Below are 27,838 nucleotides of genomic sequence, written 5' to 3'. Positions count from 1 at the left end.
GTACTATGTTGATATGTCTAGTGCATAGGAGTTGTCTGATGTATTTGTTGATGTCTGTAGTGCATGGGAGTTGTCAAGTGTACCATGTTGATGTGTCTAGTGCATGTGATTTGTCTGGTGTACTATGCTGATGTGTCTAGTGTATGGGATTTGTCTGGTGTACCATGTTGATGTGTATAGTGCATGGGAGTTGTCTGGTGTACTATGTTGATGTGTGTAATACTTAAAAATATGTCTGAAGAGACAAATGAAGAGAAAACTGTGGAGAGAAAATCGAATGCAAAAAATATGAACTACATAGATCACTTTGCAACCAAAGGTCCCTATCTTCTTAACATTACACTTTTAATATTCATGCAAACTTGAACCTCCACTCACAAAGCAAATTCCGAGAAGAGGAGGAAACAAGAATGTGTCCATAGTACACAGATGCCCCACTCACACTATCATTTTCTATATTCAGTGGACCGTGAAATTGGGGTCAAAACTCTAATTTGGCATTAAAATTAGAAAGATCATATCATAGGGAACATGTGTACTAAGTTTCAAGTTGATTGGACTTCAACTTCCATCAAAAACTACCTTGACCAAAAACTTTAACCTGAAGACTAAAAACTTCAACCTGAAGTGGGACAGACGGACAGACAAATGGACACACAGACCAAAAAACATAATGCCCCTAGGTGGGGAATAAAAAATGACCCAAACCTGACACAGAGACAATGAGATGGTCCAACAAGGTGAACAGAAAAGAAGAAGTTTGTTGACATACTATGATAATTTATACTTTCTGCAAAAAAAAGAAAATGACACATATTCTTTATATTACTGATCAGAAACCAGTAATGAATTTTATTCTGTAGAAAAATAATGCTCACAAAATTACAAAAACAATGGTAACAATATTTCTATAACATACATTATTAGACAGCTTATCAACTTTAAGTGAATTTTAATCTATCACTCAAGTAAATATACTTGGTTATAATGAATTTTTGTAAACTACTGATCTTACTACGTATACAGGCATTCTCTAATACACATCTAAAACACTAGAAAACATGAGTGCATACACTGAAATGCATTGTCAGCTTTACTGATTATGACTGAATTTTATAATGAAAGTCAGAATTTAAATATTCAACGAAATATAAATTTGCTTTATAAAAATGTGCAGACTTTTGGAAAACCACGAAATCAAATACTCGTTCTCCTCAATCCACGAAAATATATGAATCCACAGTAATAAAATAATCAGTACAGCATCTATCTATATATCTACAGAACCAACAAATTGAGGTCAATGGCAACTGGCAAATTCCAGCCTGAAACTTTAGACCATAAGGCAATCTATATAAGATATAAATTATCTAGATCTGATACCTATACCTTCAGAAATATTATAGTTCTAACAAATAGTGTATGCCTAATACCACCGCCAAGAAGTACTTATTCCTTTGCCTTGCATTCTGCCACATTTAACAAAGATGAGACAAAAATTAAACAATTAAAAAATCAATTTGATTTTAGTAATAGCTGCAAACAAATAATGCTTTCATAATTAAATTTGTGATTTCTAAACAGATATAATAATCCATGCTTCCTTTTTTTCACATTAATACAAGAATCATAGACGTTATACAGTATACCCATAATACAAAACAGATCTTGAATAACTTCTAAAGTGTAAAAAAAGAATCTTTGTTAATTAAAATAAGAAGCTCAACCTCCCTCCTTAAAAAAGAAAAAATATGATAAAATAAAAAAAACAAACTTTCTAAATAATAAATATCATCAAAACAAATGGATTCGTTATAGCAAGGTAAACTTCAACAAAATATTAAAAAATTTCCATCCAAAATCAGAAAAAATATAGAAAATGAAAACAAAAGTTAGTATTGAGTCATATTATAATGAGATCATAACAGTTCTGTACCACAAAAAAAAAAAAAAAAAACACATAAAAAATAAGCCATTTTCAAATAAAACAAGAGGCTCTCAAGAGCCTGAATCGCTCATCTGTAATTTTTTGTTTAAATCTTTCATCAATGATTATTTTTGCTTTTTAATATTTATTAATGAGTGGCTGAAAAATTCCATTGAGATGGTCTTTGTATCTGTCATATTTTCTTCAAAAGCAAAGAAATACATTTTACCCCTATGTTCCATTTTAGCCATAGTGGCTATGTTTCTCGACGTACAAGAAAAAAAAATTCAAAATTTATACTAGATACTCTGAAACTCATTCAGCCCAAGTTTCAAAGGAGAAGATTTTTTAAAGTAAGCAAACTATAGATGAACAAATTGTGAAAAATTGTCTTTAAAGGGCAATAACTCCTTAAGGACACATTTGACAATTTTGGTCATTTAGCTTATTTGTAGATCTTACTTTGCTGAACATATTTGCTGTTTACAGTTTATCTTTATCATTAAATATAATTCAAGATAATAACCAAAAACTGCAAAATTTCCTTAAAATTACCAATTCAGTGGTAGCAACCCAACAATGGGTTTTTAGATTCATCTGAAAATTTAAGGGCTGATAGAACTTTACCTTATGAACACTTTTACCCCCATGTCAGATTTGCTCTAACTGCTTTGGTTTTTGAGATATTTAGGTTTAGGTCTTTTGAGTCATGGTGCAAAGATAAGAAGGTCTTTGGAGGGGGAAAAGGAGGGGGGTCTTCACTTTGTATCTTTTATTTTTTTAGGCCATTTTTCTCTATTCTTAAGTTATTTTGCCAATTAATAAGTACAAGAATCATGCAAATAAAAGAAATCAAGACTTATTAGCTCATCATCAGTACATCAAAAGAAAAAAGAAGAGATATTAGACTATCTCAAATGCACACAGAAACGCCGCATCAATTGTAGCCCTTAAAAAATCTGGTCGTGCACAATGAGGGGATTTTCAAAAGTTGGCAGGTCTGTTACTGATACTTTTTATGACAACACAGGAACCACAATTTATCCTGCTTTAGAGATGTTTCCCTTTGCCAAAATAAATCTAGAATTGGAAACATGTTAATTCTAAAATGACAATTGGTTTCAACAAATCAAAAAAACCTTCAATTAGATCATTGTCACTCAATAAAACACTATGCAAATGAATTAAGTTTCATCTGAATTACAACTTTAATTTTTCTTTATTGATTATTTTTTACTGATTACACAAGATTTATGCTAATTATGTATGCAAATACATGTATATACATTATAAAAATTCCATCATTGGAAAAAGAACTTAAAATCAACTCACCAAATTGTACATTTCAATATAAAATGCCAATAAACTAAAAAAATTATTAAAAATCTGGATTTCAAACTTTGGTTTGAATCTAGCAACTTCATCATAATAAATATATACAATTGAGGGGTATCCAACAGATCTGTTAAATAATATTCCTTTTGTTTAATTTTCTTCATTTGTATTGTTATTCATTTCATTTGAGACATTACATCCTCCTATTATTAAATCAAGAGATATTCCACAATTTAAGAAAGATTTGTCCATGTTACAAAGTCATTAAAACATTCAGATGACTTTAAAGAGTTAGTTCCCTTGTGTATAAGTCCATCTACCTCTTAATAACTTTAAAGAGTTAGTTCCCTTGTGTAAAATACACCCAGAAGTCAATCTACTTCTAAATAACTTTAAAGAGTTATTTCTCTTGTGTAAAATACACCTAGAAGTCAATCTACTTCTAAATAACTTTAAAGAATTATTTTCCTTTTGTAAAATACACCTAAAAGTCAATCTACATGATCTACTTCTAAATAATTTTAAAGAGTTAGTTCCCTTGTTTGTATTGTAAAACCCAACCTTTACAGTCAGAAGTAATAAATTTACATCAAAGTAACTTTATAGAGTTTAGTGTCCTTATTTGTAATACCCCCTACCCCACCCTCAACAGTTAGAAGTAATCGGTGTTTTTTCAAGTAATTACATGTATAACAAAAACAGCAACAAAAAACAGATTTAATAAATCAATTAATGGCTACATAACTGACCAGCTATAAGTCTACATAGCTGACCAAACATCAATAAAAAGATATGTAAATACATAAGATATGTGTAACAAAAAACTGTAAGTGTACATAAAAACACAACATAATCAAACAGAGGTAGTTGATTGTAAATTTCATGTAGGGACAATGTTCATGTATGAAGGAAGAAAATATACTTAGCAATGCAAATAAAATGCTCCGCAGGGCGCAGCTTGATACGACCGCAGAGGTCAACCCTGAACAGTTGGGGCAAGTATGGACACAACATTCAAGCTTGATACAGCTTTGCATTTGAATTGTGATTAAATATTTGACACAGCATAGGTTTCTGACACAGAATGAATGTGGTCTAAGAACTTAAAAATTTTAAATTGGACATTCAACTATTATGGTCCAATATCCAAAATCTAAATACATGGTTAGATTCAGCATATCAAAGAACCCCAAGAATTCAATTTTTGATGAAATCAAACAAAGTTTAATTTTGGACCCTTTTGACCTCAATGTGGACAAAGTTGATAATGGGGCCCAAAAATCAAAAATCTAAATACATGGTTAGATTCAGCATATCAAAAAACCCCATATATTCAATTTTTGTTGAAATCAAACAAAGTTTAATTTTGGACCCCGATTTGGACCAACTTGAAAACTGGGCCCATAATCAAAAATCTAAATACATGTTTAGATTCAGCATATCAAAGAACCCTAAGAATTCAATTTTTGTTAAAATCAAACTAAGTTTAATTTTGGACCCTTTGGACCTTAATGTAGACCAATTTGAAAACGGAACCAAAAATTAAGAATCTAAATACACGGTTAGATTTGGCATATCAAAGAACCCCAATAATTCAATTTTTGATGAAATCAAACAAAGTTTAATTTTGGACCCTTTGGACCTCAATGTGGACCAATTTAAAAACGGGGCCCAAAATCCAAAAACTAAATACACGGTTAGATTCAGCATATTAAAGAACCCCATTGAAATTGGTCAAGAAATAAGAAATTTATACGAAGTATCTTCTTTTGCACAATACTGTGCAATTAAATATTTCTTGCTATTGCGCAATACTGTACAATTGACAATTTCTTGCTATTGCGCAATATTGTGCTATTGGATATTTCTTGCTATTGCGCAATACTGTGCAATTGAAGATTTCTTGCTATTGCGCAATACTGTGCAATTGAAGATTTCTTGCTATTGTGCAATACTGTGCAATTGAAAATTTCTTGCTATTGCACAATACTTATTATATAATAATTTACACATCCTGCTTGGTGTGTATCTCCTACCATATCATTATTATTTGCTTTTAAATATAAATCAGAAATAACCAACTTAAAATGGAAAATTTTAAAAGAAAAAAAAAAGGAAAAAAAGAAAAAAAAGGAAAAAAAAAAAATCCCTTGCTTGTTTTTTGCCCCTTTTGTGGCCCCTAATTCCTAAAATTTTGAGGCAATTACCCCCAAAATCAATCCCAGCATTCCTTTTGTGATATGGAACCTTGTGGTACAATGTCAGAGAGATCCATACACTAACACACAAGTTATGTCTGGAAGTTACAAAAATGCTTATTTTTGGCCCCTTTTTGGCCCCTTATTCCTTTACTGTTGGTACCATAACCCCCAAAATCCCAACCTTCCTTTTGTGGTATTGAACCATGTGGTAAAATTTCATAGAGATCCATTCACTTAAACTAAAGTTAGAGTGCGAAAACCAATGTGTCTTCGGACGACGACGACAACGACGACGCCAACGTCATACCAATATACGACCACAAAAATTTTTTTGCGGTCGTATAATAACAAAAACAGCAGTACTCTCATTATAACTAACCATTTTTTTGCTAACTGACATCAATATGATAATTTGGTGAAGATAAACCAGAAAAGGGCTTCGGAACCCATTAAATGTGAAAAGTGTTAATTGCAATTTTCAAGTGCCTAATTAGAAAAACAGAAACACTACATATCCTAACATAGCCAATTCTGTATTATTTATTATAGTCCTGTTTTCACTAGAGTGATTTTATTGTTTGTAGTAACATTCGATTAATTCTTTTCAAAACCGGACATATAAATAGGTGGAAGTATATATTTTTTTGAATTTCAAATTCATAAAAGGGCTTGAACATGTCAGAAAAAAGGTGTAGAGGAAATTACTTCATAATCAAACAGGGTAAAATATACTCCTAGACAAGAACTATTTAGTGATGAGTTGTAATAGTTAACAAATCCTAAGATAAAATTGTCAGTATTAAACATCTAACTTCCTGTAGGATCCCACCATACAGTCAATAGCATCTTCCTTCATCGTGGGTTTCTTTAATTTACCATCCACCAGTCCATATTTTGCTTCATTGTCAAAGTGTGCATCAAGCCTTAACAGTTCGTCCATCCATTCCTTTAATTATAATGTAAAGAAATATGAAGTTCCATTGTAGATATACAACCTTTCAATACCATCAAATAAGACATGTCTGCAGCTGTTATTTTCAGGTAAATTCCATGAAAAAATTACAATTTAGAATAGCCAGGTAAACCTTGTCACCAAACCTTTCTGCAATGAGTTTGTTCTGATGGCAGAAAATAATTGAATATATCTACAACACAACAAAATCAGCCGTAAATAGTGTTTCTCATTTCGTCATGTTGGGGCCTTTTTATAGCTTTGTAAACAGTATGGGTATGGCTGTTAACATCCTTGACCTTTTGTCATTTGAACTCTGGAGGTTGCTGTAAATCCAGAAATTACTGCGAATAATGTGACTGGGTAAGTATCCCAATAATAAGAACTCTTAGTCTGAAATCTTGTACATATATTTGGAAGCAGCTTTTCCAATTATTCTCAAAATTTTGTCTGCCATGTCGAAATTGCAATAATAGATGCATGCAATAATCTCAGAATTTACAGATATTGTATCACTAGTAATCATACCACATTTTTAATATATTTGAAATCAACTTCTCATGAAAAACACTTGATTACTCTTAGAAAGATAAATTGCACGTTCTAAAGAAATGTTGCATTCATTTTCAAGTAAGGATTTTTAATGAATGAATCTTAAGTATAAAAGAGTCTGCTTATTTCCCCTTGGTATATTTTTAGTATATCATTTAAAGTTTCTTGGACTTGGAAACTACTTGAGTTTTACTGTTTTACATTAAATATATGAACTTGTATTTAAAATATATACAAGAGTGCACACGCTGAAATGTCTCGCCTTCTTTACTAACCATTGATATTATGTTGATAGTCCTAAATATAAAGCTTTATTACAACTATCACATAAACTTAACATGATCCAAGAAAATGAGGTCAAGGTCAGATAAACCAAACTGTAAATACATGTACACCTTACAATCATTCCATACACCAAATATGCTTAAAATATAGTTGACCAATTGCACATCTAAGAAACAAAAATAATGAAGAAAACTTAACATTGATCAATGAACCATGAAAATGAGGTCAAGGTCAGATGAACCCTGCCAGACAGACATGTACACCTAACTATCATTACATGCTTCTAATATAGTTGACATATTGCATATAATATCTAAGAAACAAACTTAACCAGGAAACTTAAGATTGACCAATGAACCATGAAAATTAGGTCATGGTCAGATGATAATTGCCAGACAGACATATATACACCTTACAATCATTCCATACACCAAATATAGTTGACCTATTGATTATAGTATTAGACAGACAGACCAAAAAACAAAAACTTAACATTGAGCAATGAACAGTAAAAATGAGGTCAAGGTCAAATAAAACATGCCGGACTGACATGTACGTCATAAAATATTTTCATACACCAAATATAGTTGATCTATTGCTTACAGTATAAGTAAAACAGACCAAGACACAAAAACTTAACTTTAACCACTGAACCATGAAAATGAGGTCCAGGTTAGATGTCACCTGCCAGTTGGACATGTACACCTTACAATCATTCCATACATCAAGTATAGTAGACCTATTGCTTACAGTATCTGAGATATGGACTTGACCACGAAAACTTAACTTTGTTCACTGATCCATGAAATGAGGTAGAGGTCAAGTGAAAACTGTCTGGCATGAGGACCTTGCAAGGTACGCACATACTAAATATAGTTATCCTTTAACTCATAATAAGAGAGAAATTAAGAATACTAAAAATCTTCACTTTTTTTTAAAGTAGTGACTGAACCAGGAAAATGAGGTCAAGGACAATGGACATATGACAGACGGAAACTTCATAACATAAGGCATCTAAAAACAAAGTATAAAGGATCCAGGTCTTCTACTGTCTGAAATATATTGCTTTTAAGAAGTTTGTAAATGCCACCGGATCACTAATCCCTATGTCTAGCTTTCTGCAACTTGTCGCAGGCTCAACAATAAAATCAACCATTTACCCCTCCTTACTGGCAGCCAAGGGAAGTAACTCAAACTCAAACTACATCATATCTAAACCTATCTATTTACTATTTTACATTTAATATAACATGAAGATGTATTTATAAAAAAATTACTTTTTCTTGATTCATTAAAAAATTTACAAATTGTCTGTTGAATATATTGTCAGATGTTAATCAAAAGCATGTATCTTAGATCTCTTTAATTTGGTAAAAAGTTATAAATAATTCACCTTATTTGAATATTTTGGACCTTTCCCTCCATAATCTTCAGGAATATTTTCTTCATCTATGAATTCTTTAAGCTCTTCATATCTGTTTCCATGGAAATGTAACTGAAACAGAAAAGAAAAACACACTGTGATCTTAGCCGAAATAGATGATTGCAATATTTGTGAGCCTAGGTTTTATACTGTTAGCTGTTAAAACTTTTGTTTTTCTATTGGTTTGTCTGAATAGATGAAGCTATTACAAATGTTTTTAATGTATTTATACTCCATGGACTGTATAAAAAAGTATGGTGCAGTTAACCCTTGAATTGTCTTCCTTTTAACCCACTTCCAAGTATGTCTACATAATATTGTCAACCGAGGGGGTACAAAACGTGCATGTCCCCTTATTTTTAGAATAAAATAAAATAAAATAAAATTGATTGTTACCCTGGAAACTGTTTTCTCCTTCATGAACTGTTTACCAATGGCAAAGATGTAGTCAAAGATTGTTGGTTCGTTGAAGTAATGCATACCTTTAAATCTGGCTGGAAATGCATCCTAAAATTTAATGAGAACAATTTTAATCATATTACAATATCATAAGTAAAAGTGCCAAATTCTTTTCCCCTTTCATTTGTGCAAATTTTAATACTAAAGAAAAAAAAATTGTATCTGAAGCCTTTGATCTTACATAAAATACCAAAATACATGTATTCATTACATTAAAATTTTAGAACCCATCAATAAGAAGTACAAAATTTATTATTATTTCAAAAATTAAATACATTTGTAATTCAGTTCAAATCAAATCCTAAATACTTTAGAAAAGACAGACACTGTAGAATAATCTACCAATAAGGCAGTGATACTGGATGTTAAGTAGGGATGACCAAATAACATACAAATTAAGGAACAACAACCAAATCCTTTCTCATCATTCAATTTGGTCATATCAATCTAACTATGTATGAATGTTTAATGAAAAAAATATTTTCTAATTACAAATTACTATACTTCACATGTAAACCTGAATGATTTGTTTGTCCAGCCTATGATAGTAAAGGGGGGAGCATATGTTTTGCTGGCATGTGCATCTGTCAATTTGTCAATCAGTTATTTGTTCGCCCATCCGTTCCCTATGAGGATTACATTTTTGGTCAAGGTAGTTAACCATACCATGAAGTTATTGTCACATCAACTTGAGACTTAGTACACATTTCTAACGAATGAACATTTCCAATAACTTGCTAAATAAGGGTTTTGACCCTAATTTCGTTTTTCACTAAATATGGAAATATAGTGCGAGTAGAGCATTGAGTATAGACGTTTATTGATTAACTGGTGCTTAATTTACCTGTATTAAACCCATGACTTTACGAGCATACAATGGTGAAATACTCTTTGCATGAGCCCATCCGATACCATCTAAATCCATCATCATTACTAAACCATTAATCTGTGTCTCCTCATCCTACAAAATACAGGTGTATCAATATACATGTATCCCAGAATTACAAAGTACAGGTGTATCAATATATATGTATCCTAGAATTACAAAATAAAGGTGTTACCAATATACATGTATTCTAGAAGTATAAAATACAGGTGTATCAATATATATGTATCCTAGAATTACAAAATAAAGGTGTACCAATATACATGTATTCTAGAAGTATAAAATACAGGTGTACCAATAAACATGTATCCTAGAAAAACAAATACAGGTGTACCAATATACATGAATCATAGAAATACAAAATACAGGTATTCCAATATACATAAAATTGAGAATGGAAATGGGGAATGTGTCAAAGAGACAACAACCCGACCATAGAACAGACAACAGCAGAAGGTCACCAACAGGTCTTCAATGCAGCGAGAAATTCCCGCACCCGGAGGCGTCCATCAGTTGGCCTGCATGCTAGAATTACAAAATACAGGTGTACCAATATACATGTATCCTAGAAATACAAAATACAGGTGTTCCAATATACATGTATTCTAGAATTACAAAATACAGGTATACCAATATACATGTATCCTAGAAATACAAAATACAGGTGTAGCAATATACATGTATTCTAAAAATTACAAAATACAAGTGTACCAATATACATGTATCCTAGAAATATAAAATACAGGTGAACCAATAAACATGTATCCTAGAAGTACAAAATACAAGTGTACCAATATAGATGTATCCTAGAAATATAAAATACAGGTGTACCAATAAACATGTATCCTTGAAATTCAAATACAGGTATTTCAAAATACATGTATCCTAGAAATACAAAGTACAGGTGTACCAATAAACATGTGTCCTAGATATACAAAATACAGGTGTACCAATATACATGTGTCCTAGATATACAAAAATACAGGTGTACCAATAAACATGTATCTAAGAAATACAAAATACAGGTGTACCAATAAACATGTATCTTAGAAATACAAAATACAGGTGTATAAAGTACAAAATACATCCTAGATATATACAAAATACAAGTGTACAACATTGTACAATATGCATCTTAGAAATATATAAAATGCTTCGCTGAGCGCAGCCTGATACGACCGCAGAGGTCAACCCTGAAGAGTTGGGGCAAATTTGGACACAATATTCAAGCTTGATACTGTCTGAATTTGGATTGTGATCAAATTTTTGACATAATATAAGTTTCTGACACAAAATAAATGTGGTTAAAAAAGATCTTTCAAATCTATTGCGCAATACTGTCCAATGGAAGATTTCTTCTTGAAAATTTTCAAAAATTCGAAATATGACAAATTTTGAAAAAAAAATATGAATCCCCTAAATAAATTGGAAAAAAAAATCCCCCCCCCCCCAACTTTTTGAAACCCTCCTTGAAGCAATAACCCCATTACTCAATCCCAGCCTTTCCTTTGTAGTATGGAACCTTGCAGTACAATTTTAGAGAGATCCATACACTTAAACACAAGTTATTATCTGGAAACTAGAAAAATGCTTGTTTTTGGCCCTTTTTGGCCCCTATAGCCAATTCCTACATGTTTAGGGCAATTAACCCCAAACTCAATCCCAGACTTCCCTTTGTGATATGGAACCTTGTGTTACAATGTCAGAGAGAGATCCATACACTAACACACAAGTTATTGTCTGGAAACTAGAAAAATGCTTGTTTTTGGCCCCTTTTTGGCCCTTTAATTCCTAAACGGTTGGGACCATCACCCCCAAAAACAATCCCAATCTTCCTTTTGTGGTATTGAACCTTCTTAAAAATTTCATAGAGATCCATTCACTTTAACTAAAGTTATTGTCCGGAAAACCAATGTGTCTTAGGACAATGACGACGACGACATCATACCATTATACGATCCCAAAAAATTTTTTGCGGTCGTATAAAAAAATGGTGTGCAAACTTAATCCCAGAAATACAAAATACAGGTATACAAAGTACATCTACCCTTAGTACATGTATCTACATTTTATGAATTATGTAAGGCTTAAATACATTAAACTTTACTACCCACTTGTTCTTAATAGCAAAAAAAAAATTAAAATTACTCATTCTAAGTCAAAACAGTATACAAACACAGGTTTAGCTCATTGTTGAAGGCTGACCTATAGTTGTTTTCATTCACATCATTTGTACTCTGGTGGATAATTGTCTCATTGGCAATGATACCACATGTCCTTATTTTAATATTGGAGATCACCTGCAAAGCAGATTTTGCACCCCTTATTTCAGAATATGCCCCTCAGCAAAACAAATATATATGTATACTGTAAATTCATACATTCTTGTGTTCATTTATTATTGCCATTTTCAAACAACTGACAAAAATGTGAGATTGGTTATTATTGCATTTCAAGAAAAGATGCATACAAATGCTTTCAAAGCTGAAAATGTGAGTTTATATTTTTATGAAAATTGGCCCGTTACAAATTTCTGAATATACAGTACCTGTTTCAAGCCTTATTGAAAAAAGGGTTGGCGGTATAGGTAAAATGAGGATATTTTTCTGCAAATATTTTACACACTATATAGCACGTAAAGAAGAAATGATCTGTACTTAAACAGTGCTGAACCAAAAATCCTAGTGTTTGACGGTCCTTAACCAAAAATGGATCATGAAAATTTGGGGTAGGTAGCTATATAGGGAAGCAGGAAAAAGAACTGTATTTGTTTGGCCTATGTATTAGCGTTTTATAATGTAGCTTTATATTAAACAAAAATAATACCTCTATCAGTCTTGACATAGTAAGAAAATTGGTTCTGAATACATCATTGATTCCAAATTTGCTTGGATTCCATTTACCTGAAAAAAACCAAGAGTCAAATAATAAATTACATGTTCATGATGGTATACACATAATTTATGTTAACAGAGGCCTGCCGACTACCAATTTCACAGGCTGTTTTTTTTCTGAGAAAAGTAGGTCCACTGAGCAGCTGATGAATATATTACCATCAATGAAATTGCATGATTTTAGAACAAGATAAACAGTTAAATGATAGCATGCATTATATGAGCTGCATTTGTTGATAAAAATTCAGGATTTTCTTTAATTGAATTAAATTATGTCTTGGAAAATTGCTGCCTGCCTATTGAGGCAGCGAAAGAAAGATTAGCTGTCATAATTTCTGTCATTAAATAATTTATATTATCTAGCAATAAATAATCTGGAGAAATTTTTTGAACAAAAGAATTTATTTTTCGTTTCTTTATTTCATTTCAAGAATACAGAATGCAGATGTATACACTGACCTGGCCTTAATACAATCACCCTTCGTCCGAGTTTGTCCCTGTGAGGCAGAACGCCAGTTACGCCAGCCTCTAAAACTTGCTTTACAGCAGAAGGACGCAGCCCTTCAAATAGTTCTGCACTATCGATTCTCATTTTGAAATGCGTCATAATCAGATTAAATGCTCTTTCGTAGTCAAACTTTTTGGCTCGTAAGAAACGTAACAAGAAAGCGTCATCTGTACGAATTCTTAAAGCTGAAACATAAAATATGATTATGAATGATAATTACTGTGGGTTCATTTCTATGAATACCAATTTTCTACGATATTCACTGCAGATAGAAGACAATATATTTTGTAAATTCATGTACATTATATAAACACATAGCTGAGAGGGTGAAAGAGCAGATTGTTACCCCGAGAAAACATTGTCAACTGAGGCGAAGGCAAGGTTGACAATGTTTTTTCGAGGGGTAACAATCTTTAGTGTTTTTTAATTTATCATACTGAATGTTCTGTTATTACTCATGTTACTCTCGATTATATTTCAAATTCAAAGTGAAAAACTATGACATCTTGTACATAACAACCATCCATATTTATTAAAGCGCACATTTGATCAAGCGTCTCCGTGAAGGGTAATAGAGTATTTGCCATGGGATAGAGTAAATTGTCTCCCTGGTATTAACCAATCAAAATCTGGCATTTTGACATGAAGTATTATAATGTAAATTATGTACCATTTTGTAAAGCTGTAAATAACATATTTTGTAGATTTATTATTTCTATAATGTTCTACTTTTTCATGATTTTCATTGTTAGAAGTTAACTATAAATTTCTGTGTTTCACAAAAATTGTTTTTTCTATAAGCATTGTTTGCAGCAAACGTTAAAACCATAGAATCAAGAATCTGCAAAGAAACTTTTTTTCTATATATAAGAGGGTCTGGTTGGGGGGGGGGGGGGGGGGTCCTTAATTTCTGTATTCTTTAAATTTTTAGAGCATTTTGCTTTAAATATCTTTAAAAATAACTCTTATTCTGTAAAATTATCAAAATGGTTTTACACTGTACAATCAAATATTTCTATAATTAGACAATTCCGTTATTCTGTACAGAGGTCATTTCTGTAATCAGTATTGAATTACCATATTCTTTAATTTTCCAGAGTTATTCTTTATACTTTTGCACCCCATTATTCTCTATTCTTTATATCTTTCACTCATTTTTCTCTATTCACTATTTTTTTTTACCATTATTCTCCTTTCTGTTAACCCCATTTAGACCCTCATATACCTGGACATCTTCATTCTAGTTTAACATGACATACCCATGATACCCTTTACCTTTTGTAGAAATCTGTACCATTTCTCTAAGAACCTTTTTTTGGACTTCTCCATTTTATTACCTTACATGACATACCTTTTTCCTTTTCTACCATTTCTCTCAGAGCTTGTATATCCCGACTTCTCCATTCTGGTTTTTCATTTAGTTCTTCTTGTGCTTTCTTCACAAGTTCTGGACTCAGTGTACACACATACTCAGGATTTCCATTTTCTGCCATTTTGATTTTTGTAGACAACTTTAGTATCAAATATGTGCTAATACTTCGTCTAGCATGTCTAGGGTGTCATAGTTCTGTAAAAAAAAAAAAGACAAACCTTAATCTTTTTTATACAGAGAATTTTGTGTAATTCAGTTTTCCTTAAGCATGAGCATAATCTAAAATTTTCACAAACAGCTTGTAGCTCTTTTAATATTTTTCTGAATCATTCTTATCAATACATTAAAAAACTGTTGCCAAGTAACGCAGCCATTTATCTCATTTAATAAGACATCTCATCATGCTTGAAATATACACTTTAAGCTAAATACTACGATGCACTAAGTAATAATAGTTTTTCCTACAGAAATTTGTTACATTTTTACATTGAATTTCATACATTCTGTCATACATTTCTTATGAGAAATTGGGAAACAAAACTTTTCCACCAAAAACAAATTTTTGGAAAATCTCCCAGGAACTTTCTAGCATTCCTTCATTGTCCTTCATGTCCTTCATGTCCTTCATTGTCCTTCATTGTCCTTCATGTCCTTCATTGTCCTTCATGTCCTTCATTGTCCTTCATTGTCCTTCATGTCCTTCATTGTCCTTCATTGTCCTTCATGTCTTTCATGTCCTTCATTGTCCTTCATGTCCTTCATGTCCTTCATTGTCCTTCATTGTCCTTCATGTCCTTCATTGTCCTTCATGTCCTTCATGTCCTTCATGGTCCTTCATTGTCATGTCCTTCATTGTCCTTCATGTCCTTCATGGTCCTTCATGGTCCTTCATTGTCTGTCATGTCCTTCATTGTCCTTCATTGTCCTTCATGTCCTTCATGGTCCTTCATTGTCCGTCATGTCCTTCATGTCCTTCATTGTCCTTCATGTCCTTCATGTCCTTCATGTCCTTCATTGTCCTTCATTGTCCTTCATTGTCCTTCATGTCCTTCATTGTCCTTCATTGTCCTTCATTGTCCTTCATGTCCTTCATTGTCCTTCATTGTCCTTCATCATGTTCATTGTCCTTAGAGTACAGATAACATAACTATTCCCATTTTTGAGAGGAAAATTTCATGGATTAAGGAAAAACTGTATTTTTGTACATACCCCTGGTAGTTGATTTAGTGGTTCTGAAAAATTCTAAATACCATATCTTAGCTATAATAATAGTCATTCAAGCATGGAATATAGGTCAGAGCAACTAAATTGCATTACTGTATAACTGCAAAAGAATCCACAGCCTTGATTTATTTAACAGGAAGCTACTCTAGCTGAACATTCAATATACACAAGAAAGATTATTGTGGAGCAATTCATTGGTTGATAAAAATATATCCTGAGAAAAGGAACATTAATTAGTCAAGTAGTCAATAATTAGTCAGAACATGTACATTTTAATTTGTACATGTAGTTCACTTGTATATATATGTCAAATTCATGTAGATCGAGCTTACCTCGTGAATCTTTCCAAAAATCTTATCAAGGTAGTTTGTTTTGAATAGTTCCAAACCAAAGATCTAAAGTGTCTAATCCAATTCTTATCTACCTTATATTCAGGATCTAAAATTGGTAAAGATAAATTAAAGTCACATTTTATGAACTGTTAATGTCAATATCAGGTCTTTAAATCAACAGACTCAAGTTATATTTATAGAATAAATAATTTTAAAGTTTATTGTCCATATATCTTCCTGTCATTTCTATGTTAAATTGTTTTTGTTCCTTTGATCACGATTTACTTCATCATGATACATGTGTTAATTATGTTTACTTTTCTAAAGTGTAAATGTTTAAACCTACACAAAAATCTCAATAAATTTTGATTTTCTGCATAATCTGTACTACAGCCTGGTACATCATGTACATGTACATAATAATGTTGAGTTTATTTACTATAATAGAATCTAACCCACTGCACATTTCCCTTCAATTACATGTATATTTCAATCAGATGAAGTCTGTAAGTGACTTAGTGAGCTCACAACATAAACTCATAGATGAAAGTTGCTCTAAAAAGGTCAACTGGGGAACTGACATGAAGTGCATTTGCATGCATAATAATAAATAATTATTTAACCATTTTTATAAATATTCCCTTGGGAAACAGATAATAAAAGTTACAATTTACCACATCCAACACTTGCCTGTTTCCGAGAACTTTTTTACAAGCACATATGATTATGAACCTCTTGGACTGTATCATTCCTCAGCAAATTAATCTTGGCATAGAGAGGGACATAATGAATGAGAGAGTAAGTGAGTTTGAATAAGGAAGTCTGAGAGTGAGTGAAAAAGGTTGAATAAGGAAGTCTGAGAGTGAGTGAGAGAGGTTGAATAAGGAAGTCTGAGAGTGTTTGGGAGAGGTGGAATAAGGAAGTGCGAGAGCGAGTGAGAGAGGTTGAAGAAGGAAGTCTGAGAGTGAGTGAGAGAGGTTGAATAAAGAAGTCTGAGAGAGATTGAGAGAGGTTGAATAAGGAGATCTTAGAGAGAGGTTGAATAAGAAACTCTGAGATTGAGTGGCGTGAGAGAGGTTGAAAAATGAAATCTGAGAGCGAGTGAGAGGGTTGAATAAGGACGTCTGAAAGCAAGTGAGAGAAGTTGAATAAGGAAGTCTGAGAGCGAGAGAGAGAGGTTGAATAAGGAATTCTGAGAGTGAGTTGAGTGGGAGAGGTTGAATAAGGAAATCTGAGATAGAGTGAGAGAGGTTGAATAAAGAAGTCTGAGAGTGAGTGAGAGAGGTTGAATAAGGAATTCTGAGAGTGAGTGGGAGAGGTTGAATAAGGAACTCTGAGAGTGAGTGGAGTTGGAGAGAATTAATAAGGAAGCCTGAGAGTGAGTGAGAGAGGTTGAATAAGGAAGTATGAGAGTGAGAGGGAGAGGTTGAACAAGCTTATAAGGAAGTCTGAGAGTGAGTGAGAGAGGTTGAATAAGGAAGCCTGAGAGCGAGTGAGAGGTTGAATGAGGAAATCTGAGAGTGAGTGAGAGAGGTTGAATAAGGAAGTCTGAGAGTGAGTGAGAGAGTTGAATAAGGAAGTCTGAGATAGAGTGAGAGAGGTTAAATAAGGAAGTCTGACAATGAGTGAGAGAGGTTGAATAAGGAAGTTTGAGAGTGAGTGAGAGAGGTTGAATAAGGAAGTCTGAGAGTAAGTGAGAGAGGTTGAATAAGGAAGTCTGAGTGTGAGTGAGAAAGGTTGAATAAGGAAATCTAAGAGGGAGAGGTTGAATAAGGAACTCTGAGAGTGAGTGGTGTGAGATTAACCAAATGGTTCACCCTTGTTTCACTTTCTATGTTGACATTCTTTTCCTTTTATTAGCTGTAGTACATGCCTAACCCATCTCCAGATAAGGAATTAAATTGAAGTTCACATGAATACGAATTCACATGAGGTAGAATTATTCACTTGCAATTCAATAATAAATCAGCAATGTTTTTTAGCTTATTTTGACAAATTTTGGCCAAACTAACTGCTTACATGGCTTATAAATAACGAAACATTATTTCAAAATTCCACTGTTATTAATACATGTATTACTTCAAGTTTTAAGAATTTTTAAGTTTATTGTATTCATGTTTTAGAAGATATTTAGGATCTCCTGTACTTTGCGATCACAATACTGGAATAACATTTTGTTCCAGTATTGCAAAAAAAATTAAAAAATATTACAATACTGGTATACCAGTATATTGTACACAACATGCACAATAATAAGGTAGTTTCACGGTCTGCGGCAATATTCACAGAAATGGGTAATACTAGGCAATATCATTTTTTAAGCTTTTATAATTTCAACTTACTATTGCTAAATGACATTGTACATGTATAAATATTTTAATACAAATAAATATAGAGATATAACAATAGAAGATGTGGTATGATTGCCTGAATGAGACAACTCGCCACAAGAAACCAAATGGCACAGAAATTAACAAATATAGGTATAGGTCACTGTACTGCCTTCAACAATGAGTAAAACCCATACTGCATAGTCAGCTATAAAAGGCCCCAAAATGACAAATGTAAACCAATTCAAACAAGAAAACTAACGGCCTGATTTATGTACAAAATAATAAATGAAAAACAAATATGATATATGCAGCGACAAACGACAACCACTGAATTAAAGGCTCCTGACTTGGGACAGGCACCTACAGAATGTGGCGAGGTTAAACATTAGTTAGAAGGCACCAACCCTCCCCCAACCTGGGACAGAGTTGTACCAGTATACGTACAACATAAGAACAAACTATAAAAATCAGTTAAAAAGGACTTAACTCATTAGATAGATACAAAGCAGAAATACTTCTAACAAAAACACAGAGTGGACATGGCAGGGTACTTATACTTCCCCACAACAAAAAGACACTGAGTACAGATCTGAGAGTAATCGCAGTTACTGACCACTAGTTCAATATGATGGAGAGACTCCTTTTCAGTCAATTTCTTCCCTTTCTCCAATACTTTCATATACATGACGTAGGCAGAATATAATTAAGTTTTGCACATTTTGGGATACTTTGATTATTTCTCAGCTTTGTTTGAATCAATCAACAGTTTAAAAAGTGCAATCTATTTTAGTGTAGCATCAATGAATGAATAGTTAATTGCTTCCAATCATATTGGTAAATAAACACCCTAAAGGGACATGTCACCCACAATTGTATAAATAACTAGAGGCTCTAAAGAGCCTGTGTCGCTCACCTTGGTCTATGTGCATATTAAACAAAGGACACAGATGGATTCATGACAATATTGTATTTTGGTGATGGTGATGTGTTTGTAGATCTTACTTTACTGAACATTCTTGCTCCTTACAATTATCTCTATCTATAATGAACTTGGCCCAGTAGTTACAGTGGAAAATATTTTGTAAAAATTTACAAAAATTTACAAAATTTATGAAAATTGTAAAAAAATTGAATATAAAGGGCAATAACTCCTTAAGGGGTCAATTGACCATTTTGGTCAAGTTGACTTATTTGTAGATCTTACTTTGCTGTACATTATTGCTGTTTACAGTTTATCTCTATCTATAATAATATTCAAGATAATAACCAAAAGCTGCAAAATTTTCTTAAAATTACCAATTCAGGGGCAGCAACCCAACAACATGTTGCCTGATTGGTCTGAAAATTTCAGGGCAGATAGATCTTGACCTAATGAACAATTGTATCCTTTGTCAGATTTGCTCTTAATGCTTTGGTTTCAGAGATATGAGCCAAAAATTGCATTTTACCCTATGTACTATTTTTTAGCCATGACGATGTTGGCCATCTTGGTTCACAGGCGGGGTCATTGGACACATTTTTTAAACTACATATCCTAATGATGATTGTGGACAAGTTTGTTTAATTTGTCTTAGTAGTTTCAGAGGAGAAGATTTTTGTAAAAGATTACAAAAATTTACGAAAAATGGTTAAAAATTGACTATAAAGGGCAATAACTCCTTAAGGGGTCAACTGACCATTTTGGTCAAGTTAACTTATTTGTAGATCTTACTTTGCTGAACATTATTGCTGTTTACAGTTTATCTCTATCTATAATAATATTCAAGATAATAACCAAAAACGGCAAAATTTTCTTAAAATTACCAATTCAGGAGCAAAAATTACCAATTCAGGAGCAGCAACCCAACAACGGGTTGTCAGATTCATCTGAAAATTTCAGGGCAGATAGATCTTGACCTGATAAACAATTTAATCCCGTGTCTGATTTGCTCTTAATGCTTTGATTTCAGAGATATAAGCCAAAATCTACATTTTACCCCATATGTTCTATTTTTAGCCATGGCGGCCATCTTAGTGGGTTGGCCCGGTCACCGGACACATTTTTTAAACTCGATACCCCAATGATGATTGTGGCCAAGTTTGGTCAAATTTGGCCCAGTAGTTTCAGAGGAGAAGATTTTTGTAAAAGTTTACGGACGACGGACACCAAGTGATGAGAAAAGCTCACTTGGTCCTTTGGGCCAGGTGAGCTAAAAAGGTTCATCATTGCTATATTATAAACAAATCTGTGTTATAATTAATAATCTGTATAATTACTCTATCAATTTAATAGTGGTGTACATGTATGCTAAAATCGCACTTTTTACCAATGAATTAAACAAATTCAAAAGTTAGTTTCTTACCTTTAACTATTTCTTTACTCTACATAAATGTAAGTAATAACAGTTTTGAAACATAAATGTATATTATATCAAAAAGCCAAATTGAATTCTTTGGTTTGATGTTAAGTTTGACTTCCAATTTACACAGAATGGCAATTTGAAAAATTTATACTTAGAATTATTTATGAATCTTAGTGTGAAAACTGTTCTGTAGGAAAGGTATGGTCCTCTTACACGTCTTAAGACATGGCTGACCATTGAAGATTTGAGACTATCTTTGACGAATATTGCTAGATATATCATCACTTAGACATATAATTTGATCATTATTATATAAATAACACATAGCTGAGATGGAGATAGAGCAGATTAATTGTTACCCCGAGAAAACATTGTCAACTGAGGCAAATCCAAAGTAAACATTTTTTTTAGGGGTACCAATCTGATCTATCACCATTGATCACCCTCTCAGCTATGTGTTATTTATTATACTGAATGTCCTATCATTATTGTATTTTACTGTCATGACTGTTGAATTTTAAATTTAAAGTATTTTACTATGACGTCACATACATTACAACGTTACAGATATTAGAAAAATCCACAGAAGTGAAGCAAGATGTTTTTTTTTATTTTGACAGTCTATAAAAAAAGTTCTGAGCTAAAACATAGAACTTGAGCATTATCTTTAACTATTTGATGTAAATTCAATTTATTGTCTGTTTAATTATCGATTTTTGATTGGTTTGCACGAGAGGGTGACATTTAAAAAATTGTCTCCCTCTCAGCCATGGGATAGAGTAAATTGTCTCCCTCGTATTAGGCAATCAAAATCTGGCATTTTAATGTGAAGTATAATAATTTCAGTAATATAACGGCTGAAAAAACTATTGTCATATCATTCAAAAATATGAGTATTAGTCCATGTTCATATCATTAATTATTATAATGATTTTTGCTTTTAATATTTAGGCCATTTAAAATTAATTGATAGATTTTCATCCCCGCCCGCCCCTCTGAAATCGTTCTGCCCTGATTTTTTTTATTTTAAAAAATTAACGATTTCCTGATTTTATTCATTTCCGTTACCGGTAACCGCCGATAATTTGGGTCTCACTAATTAGCGACAAGAAGCGTCAAGAAGAATAAATTTAGCGACAAGAAGACTATTTAGCGACAAGAAAACTTTAAAAAAAATATTATTAGAATAAATATATTAAAAAAAAATATGCATTGACAGCAATAAAGAGATTTTCATTTTTTTTATTATATTGATAGATGAAGAAATAATTAATGAGTCAAGATAACATTTGGAGGTTTGCCTGTGATCTTAACAATTTCTTTCAAAGAATTAATATTGATGACAGCTTGCATATATCATCAGCAATATTTTGTTTGTTTAATAGGATAGGTACCTATGTATTCTGCTATTGCTTTATTCATGGTTTCAAGAGAATGGCCAGGCATTTTTTTCGAACCAGCTGATTATTTTCTTGTAAGAATTACTTCTTTTCATAGAAGCATAATGACGCTTAAGGATGAACAAATTAGAATCATGGTTGGAGTAAAGGACGTATGTCCCTTATTGTATTGCTACAATAACATTCAATTAACACCTATAACTTTGTACACGCGTCAGACTATACAACTACACGCGCCAGAATATACAATAATTGTAAATAATGAGCAACTGTTGAACACCCAACATTTTCTTTAATTACCTTTAATCTTCAATCAACTTTAAACTATGCATAAACATCATACATATCGTTTGATAAGTCAATACCCAAATAAAATATTCACGTTTTAGTAACATTATCTTTTCTGGACACTGATTCACGTATAATGCATTTTGCATGCAGTCAGTTTATTATATTTTAGACAAAGAGAGTGTTAAAAAATTTATAAAATAAATATATATTATTGTTCTAAAACACAAGAACATGTAAAAATTAATATCATACTATGACAGGGAAATTTCTATATTTATCAATATCTATCAATATATTTAAAAAAAAAAAATGAAAATCACTTTACTTTCCGTATATAAAAATAAATGTCAATGCATATTTTTTTAATATATTTATTTTAATAATATTTTTATTAAGTTTTCTTGTCGCTAAATAGTCTTCTTGTCGCTAAATTTATTCTTCTTGTCGCTTCTTGACGCTTCTTGTCGCTAAAATTCTTCTTGTCGCTAATTAGTGAGACCGGATAATTTCGTTTCATTCAAAACTTCCTGTAGTAAATTTCGGTTTTCGTATTTTTCCAAGTAATTTAACCAAAATGATTAAGTCGAAATATTCTGCTGTTATGATGACAGCATTATCTTCTGAGAATAGAAATTGCTTACGAGAAGGGCATGAAATATTCGGGTTACGAGTAACAGGCGGTGTCCAAGAACGCAAATTGCGGTGTGTCACAAATTTCAGTGATTAGAAACCTGTGGATTTTTTTATATATAAAATGACTTTGTGTCTGGAATTTTGGACTGCGGATGATATCCAAAGCGCAAGAATCGTGGAACACATTGCAACAAAAAAAACATGACTGGAATAAAGAAATTGACACAAGCACGAACTTGTGCGATCTATGACCATATATATTGAGTACAAAAAAGTCGGCCAACCTGGGACCATTATACTTGTATAATAGGCCCATGGCCAACGTACAAAATGTTTTATAACAAGCCCTTAGATTCACCCCAAGGCTGTTATTTTTTGTGGAATAAGAGCAAACATCATCTTCTTCTGATATACAATTTCAGCTTCATTTATATTGAAGGTTACGAACTGTTGCATGCGCGGAGTATGTGATTAAAAATATGTCCCCAAACCCTCAATAGAGTCATTAAACAACTTCTTCTTTTTGGTTAAGTTCATGTTTTACATTAAAATTGAGAATGGAAATGTGTTTTACAAAATGTACATTAAAATTGAGAATGGAAATTGTATTTTTTTCACGGCTGCATAAGAATCACAAGGTTCATGTGGACTCTGGCTAAAATGGCTGCGTTTTCACCCCAACATTTACTCTGAGTACAGACAAACTTGTGCATCTAGAAAAGTTTTAAGGCATAGCATGCCCTAGATAAATAAAATTCAACTGCATTGTATGTTTAAGAAAACATGCAGAAGATGATTAAATTAACAAACAGTTGAGTTTCGCTTGATATGGTGTTGGTCCACTCAGGTACACAGTTTCATCGCCAATTATTGTCGGGTATCTATTGTCCATCTATTGTCCTTGTAAATCAATACAGTTCACTTCAATTATTTCATGTGGGAAAGTTCTCAAACCTTTCCCAACTTAGTTTATTTTGGCACCTTCTGGAGGAATGAAAAAAAAGTGCAATGGAAAATCCTGTTAAGTTTTTAATTTTCTAAAACATACAATATATTTGAATTGTATTTATCTAGGGCATGATTTCCAGAACCCGTCTGTACTCAGAGTAAATTTTGAGGTGAAAATGCAGCCATTTTAGCCAAAAGGTCCACATGAACCTTAAAAGCATAAACCCTGGTATTTTCAACACAGTTTGAGTTTTTATTTCACTCTGTACTCATAATACTTGTAATGGGCGCTACAAACCATAGCTAAGAAAGCAAAAATAAATTTGATGTAGGTAGTCTAAAAGAGAGCATTTATCCAACTTTTTGCTATTCACTAGAAATAAGTTTCTAAAGCGGTAATTACATGTAGAACAGTGGATGCCAATCAGAAATATTTCCTTGTATATACATGATATAAGCTTAATATTACCCTTGCATATGAACAGTATGATTGAAACCAGCCCCCATTATCTACAAAGGCAAATGAATAGTGGGAGCTGGTTTTAATCAGACTGGCATATGAAGAACACGTCACAAAAGGGTTTCGGAGGAAATACAAATTAAAAAATAAAATCCTCCCACCCGCCCCATTTTTTTCAAACATTTGGATGAAAATCTACTAATTAATTTTAGTTGGCCTTACTGCTTAAAATTTAATAAGATTGTAATGTCATATTTCATTTATGTATTGTCACTGGATATAATTTTTTGAAAACCACAATACCATGAATTCTGCTACAAAATTTTTTTCCAGTATTGTAGGGAAAAAAGTTGTATTACATTTTCCCGGCTTTAAATTGGCCTTTTGAATTCCCAAGGCAGGTGAAGGAAGTCAACATAGGAGCGCTGCGATTGGATGTTTTTTTTCATTTATCTATGAATAACTGCAGTGTGTATATTTACAATATAAATATTGAAACCCATTGAAATATTTTCTTGAGAATTATTCGAAAAGACTTCCAAATTTTCATAAATTTGATGTAAAATGACGATGGGCATGGATACCATAAACAATCTCCATTCGAAGATGGTCATCATGATCATGATTCTGCACTTCAAGTACTAATAAAGATTCTAATATGACGTGCTTCTTTCGCTTTGTAAACAACACCATATATACTTAGCGCAGACTCAGAGATGTGACCGTTACAATATACCTCCCACGTAAATCCACATGTATCCTAACCTATGTGCAAACGCTATGCCGATTTTGCTATGTTAAAAATTGCAATTGAAAAAAACTACAGAACTAGTATTCTTATTCTGATGCATAACAAAAAGAATTAGCGCATTAGAGCTCGGAAAAAATGTGCAAAATCAAAATAAAATTAAAGTCTGCGAAATTCCATTAATGCTTTTGGCGCATCAAAGGCATTTCAAAACATGACATCATACGAATGAAAACGCTAAAGCCAAAGCTTTTTCCGTTATGTGAACCCTCCAAATTCGGATAATGTTGCATTAAAATGGAGTTTTGAGGTAGGTTTTGTTTTATTTTCTATTCTATTGCATTATTCGCAGATTTACTAATTTCAGCAAGTCAACATGGTGGCTCCTTAGTTACGGAATGTCAACTGTGGATTTGACGGTAGCTTACGAGAAAAAAATGTTATTTATAAATGGCAAATGTCCTGAATGTTCGGGTTGAGATTTAAAAGAGTTAAACACATTTTTTCTAGCAGTTATTTAAGAAATAATTCATGCAAGCTATAGATTTATTTGAAATTTTTAGCTTTATCTAACAGGGGGTAAAATAGAACAGCCACACACACAACATACCCACCCTCGCTTCAGTTTTTTTAATTACCGTATTTGTCCCATTAGAATCGAAATAATTCATGGAAGCCAAAGATTTGTTGGAAATTTACACATGGCCCAGTGAATTTCCAAAAAATCTATGGCTTCTATGAATTATTTCTTAAATAATAAAGTACTAATACCACACATAACTGTACAGTTTTGTCCAGGCTTTTATTCTAAAAAGTGGTAAATTTAGAAAATGTTAATATTGTCGCATATGGCAGAATATATACTACCGTTTTCCCTGTAGACAATACTCGTAGATATACAGTATTGCGACCGCCAAGTACAGGAGATATTTATGATCAATCATGATAATTAGATTGGCAAATAAGCCAGTTGACATAGACAAGTGCCAGTGGTCTAAACACGTTATCACATCTGATGAATATCACGATCCTAAAACTATAAAAGCTATTATGATACCTTGGAAGAGAATAACTAACACTTATTGAAATATCTCAAAAATTATACCTATTTTTCCGTGTCCAGGAAGCTTTCGACAACCCGGAAGATTAATACATATTGTAAATGCAGAAACATCTCGGGCTAAATTCCGCATTTGACCATAGAAAGAACATATGTCATACCAAGAATGCTATACGGCTTTGAAATTCTTAATTTTACTAAGACAGACATTTTAAAATTGGAAAATTTCCAGAAAAAGACATTTAAATATCTGCTATCTCTACCACAACGAACTGCAGACGCTGCAATATATATTTTGCTTGGCGCAGAATCCATTGAACGTGACAACTCTCACCCATAAGGCAATGATTTCTCTATTCCTTAGAATTTCAAAAGATACAAATTCAATTGAGCATAAAATAGGAATCAGACAATTAGCAACAAAAGATGAGAACTCCAACAGCTGGTATATAAAAGTGGATAATATTCTCAAGTCATATGAATTGCCCTCTGCGCATTCATGAGATAGTCTTAAATCCAAAGAAAAACTGGAAAAGATTGACCCATGATATGATAGATTCAACTTGGAAAACAAAATGGTCTGAGATAGCTGAAACAAAATCAACATTAAATCATATGGAAATAAGCAAATGGAATTTCCGAACTTGCCTAATAATTGTTGGAGCAGTGTCAGAGACAACAAAGAGATGTTGCTAAAGGCATAATTAAATCCAGAATACTGACTGGGACGTATAAAACTCAAAGTATAAACAACCGCTTTGATTCAACAAAATCTGCAGAGTGCAAACTATGTGTGGAAGAAACAGAAGACTATAAAAATGTTCTTATTAACTGCAAAAGCCTTAACTCTGTCAGAAAAAAATCACCATATCAGACTCACACATTTGATGATTGAAAATCAGATCAACTACAACTACATCATTGAATCTGAAAATGATCTACTCCAATTATTAGTTGACTGTTCCACCAACAGTCGCATACCAAAATCTCAACTAGTAGCTTTAGAACTGAGAATTTGCACAGACTAAGTATATGCATTGCATACCTAGAGAGCAGAATTTCAGTGAAATATATATAACATTTATACTCTGCATACCAATTGCAAGACTGCAGAAATTCGGTGAAAGATGATAAACATTTGTGCTTGACTCTTTGCTGGTGAACATCACATTATATAAAAATCTAGCCAGTGTCGGTCATGAGAATGGATATAAATAAGAACATATCATTAATGATATTTTTCTTTGTCATTCCACCCTTAAATACTCCATTG

At 32.4% G+C, this 27,838-nt stretch overlaps 1 protein-coding gene across 1 annotated transcript; it reads right to left on the bottom strand.

Annotated features, from left to right (window-relative positions):
• Nucleotides 1–814: 814 nt before the first annotated feature.
• LOC127723040 (alpha-tocopherol transfer protein-like) lies at nucleotides 815–26,650 on the bottom strand. The gene is made up of 9 exons (XM_052229473.1): nucleotides 26,611–26,650; nucleotides 16,351–16,456; nucleotides 14,774–14,989; nucleotides 13,374–13,607; nucleotides 12,847–12,923; nucleotides 9,979–10,095; nucleotides 9,072–9,182; nucleotides 8,646–8,747; nucleotides 815–6,409 (listed from the first exon to the last, which is right to left on the bottom strand). Exons 3-9 carry the CDS (start codon nucleotides 14,913–14,915, stop codon nucleotides 6,263–6,265), a joined length of 930 nt encoding a protein of 309 aa, XP_052085433.1. The 5' UTR covers nucleotides 14,916–14,989; nucleotides 16,351–16,456; nucleotides 26,611–26,650; the 3' UTR covers nucleotides 815–6,262.
• Nucleotides 26,651–27,838: the final 1,188 nt, after the last annotated feature.

This window comes from Mytilus californianus, unplaced genomic scaffold (assembly GCF_021869535.1).
Source record: "Mytilus californianus isolate M0D057914Y unplaced genomic scaffold, xbMytCali1.0.p SCAF_13, whole genome shotgun sequence".
Lineage (NCBI taxonomy): Eukaryota > Metazoa > Mollusca > Bivalvia > Mytilida > Mytilidae > Mytilus > Mytilus californianus.
This window is presented reverse-complemented; position numbering and strand designations above follow the sequence as displayed.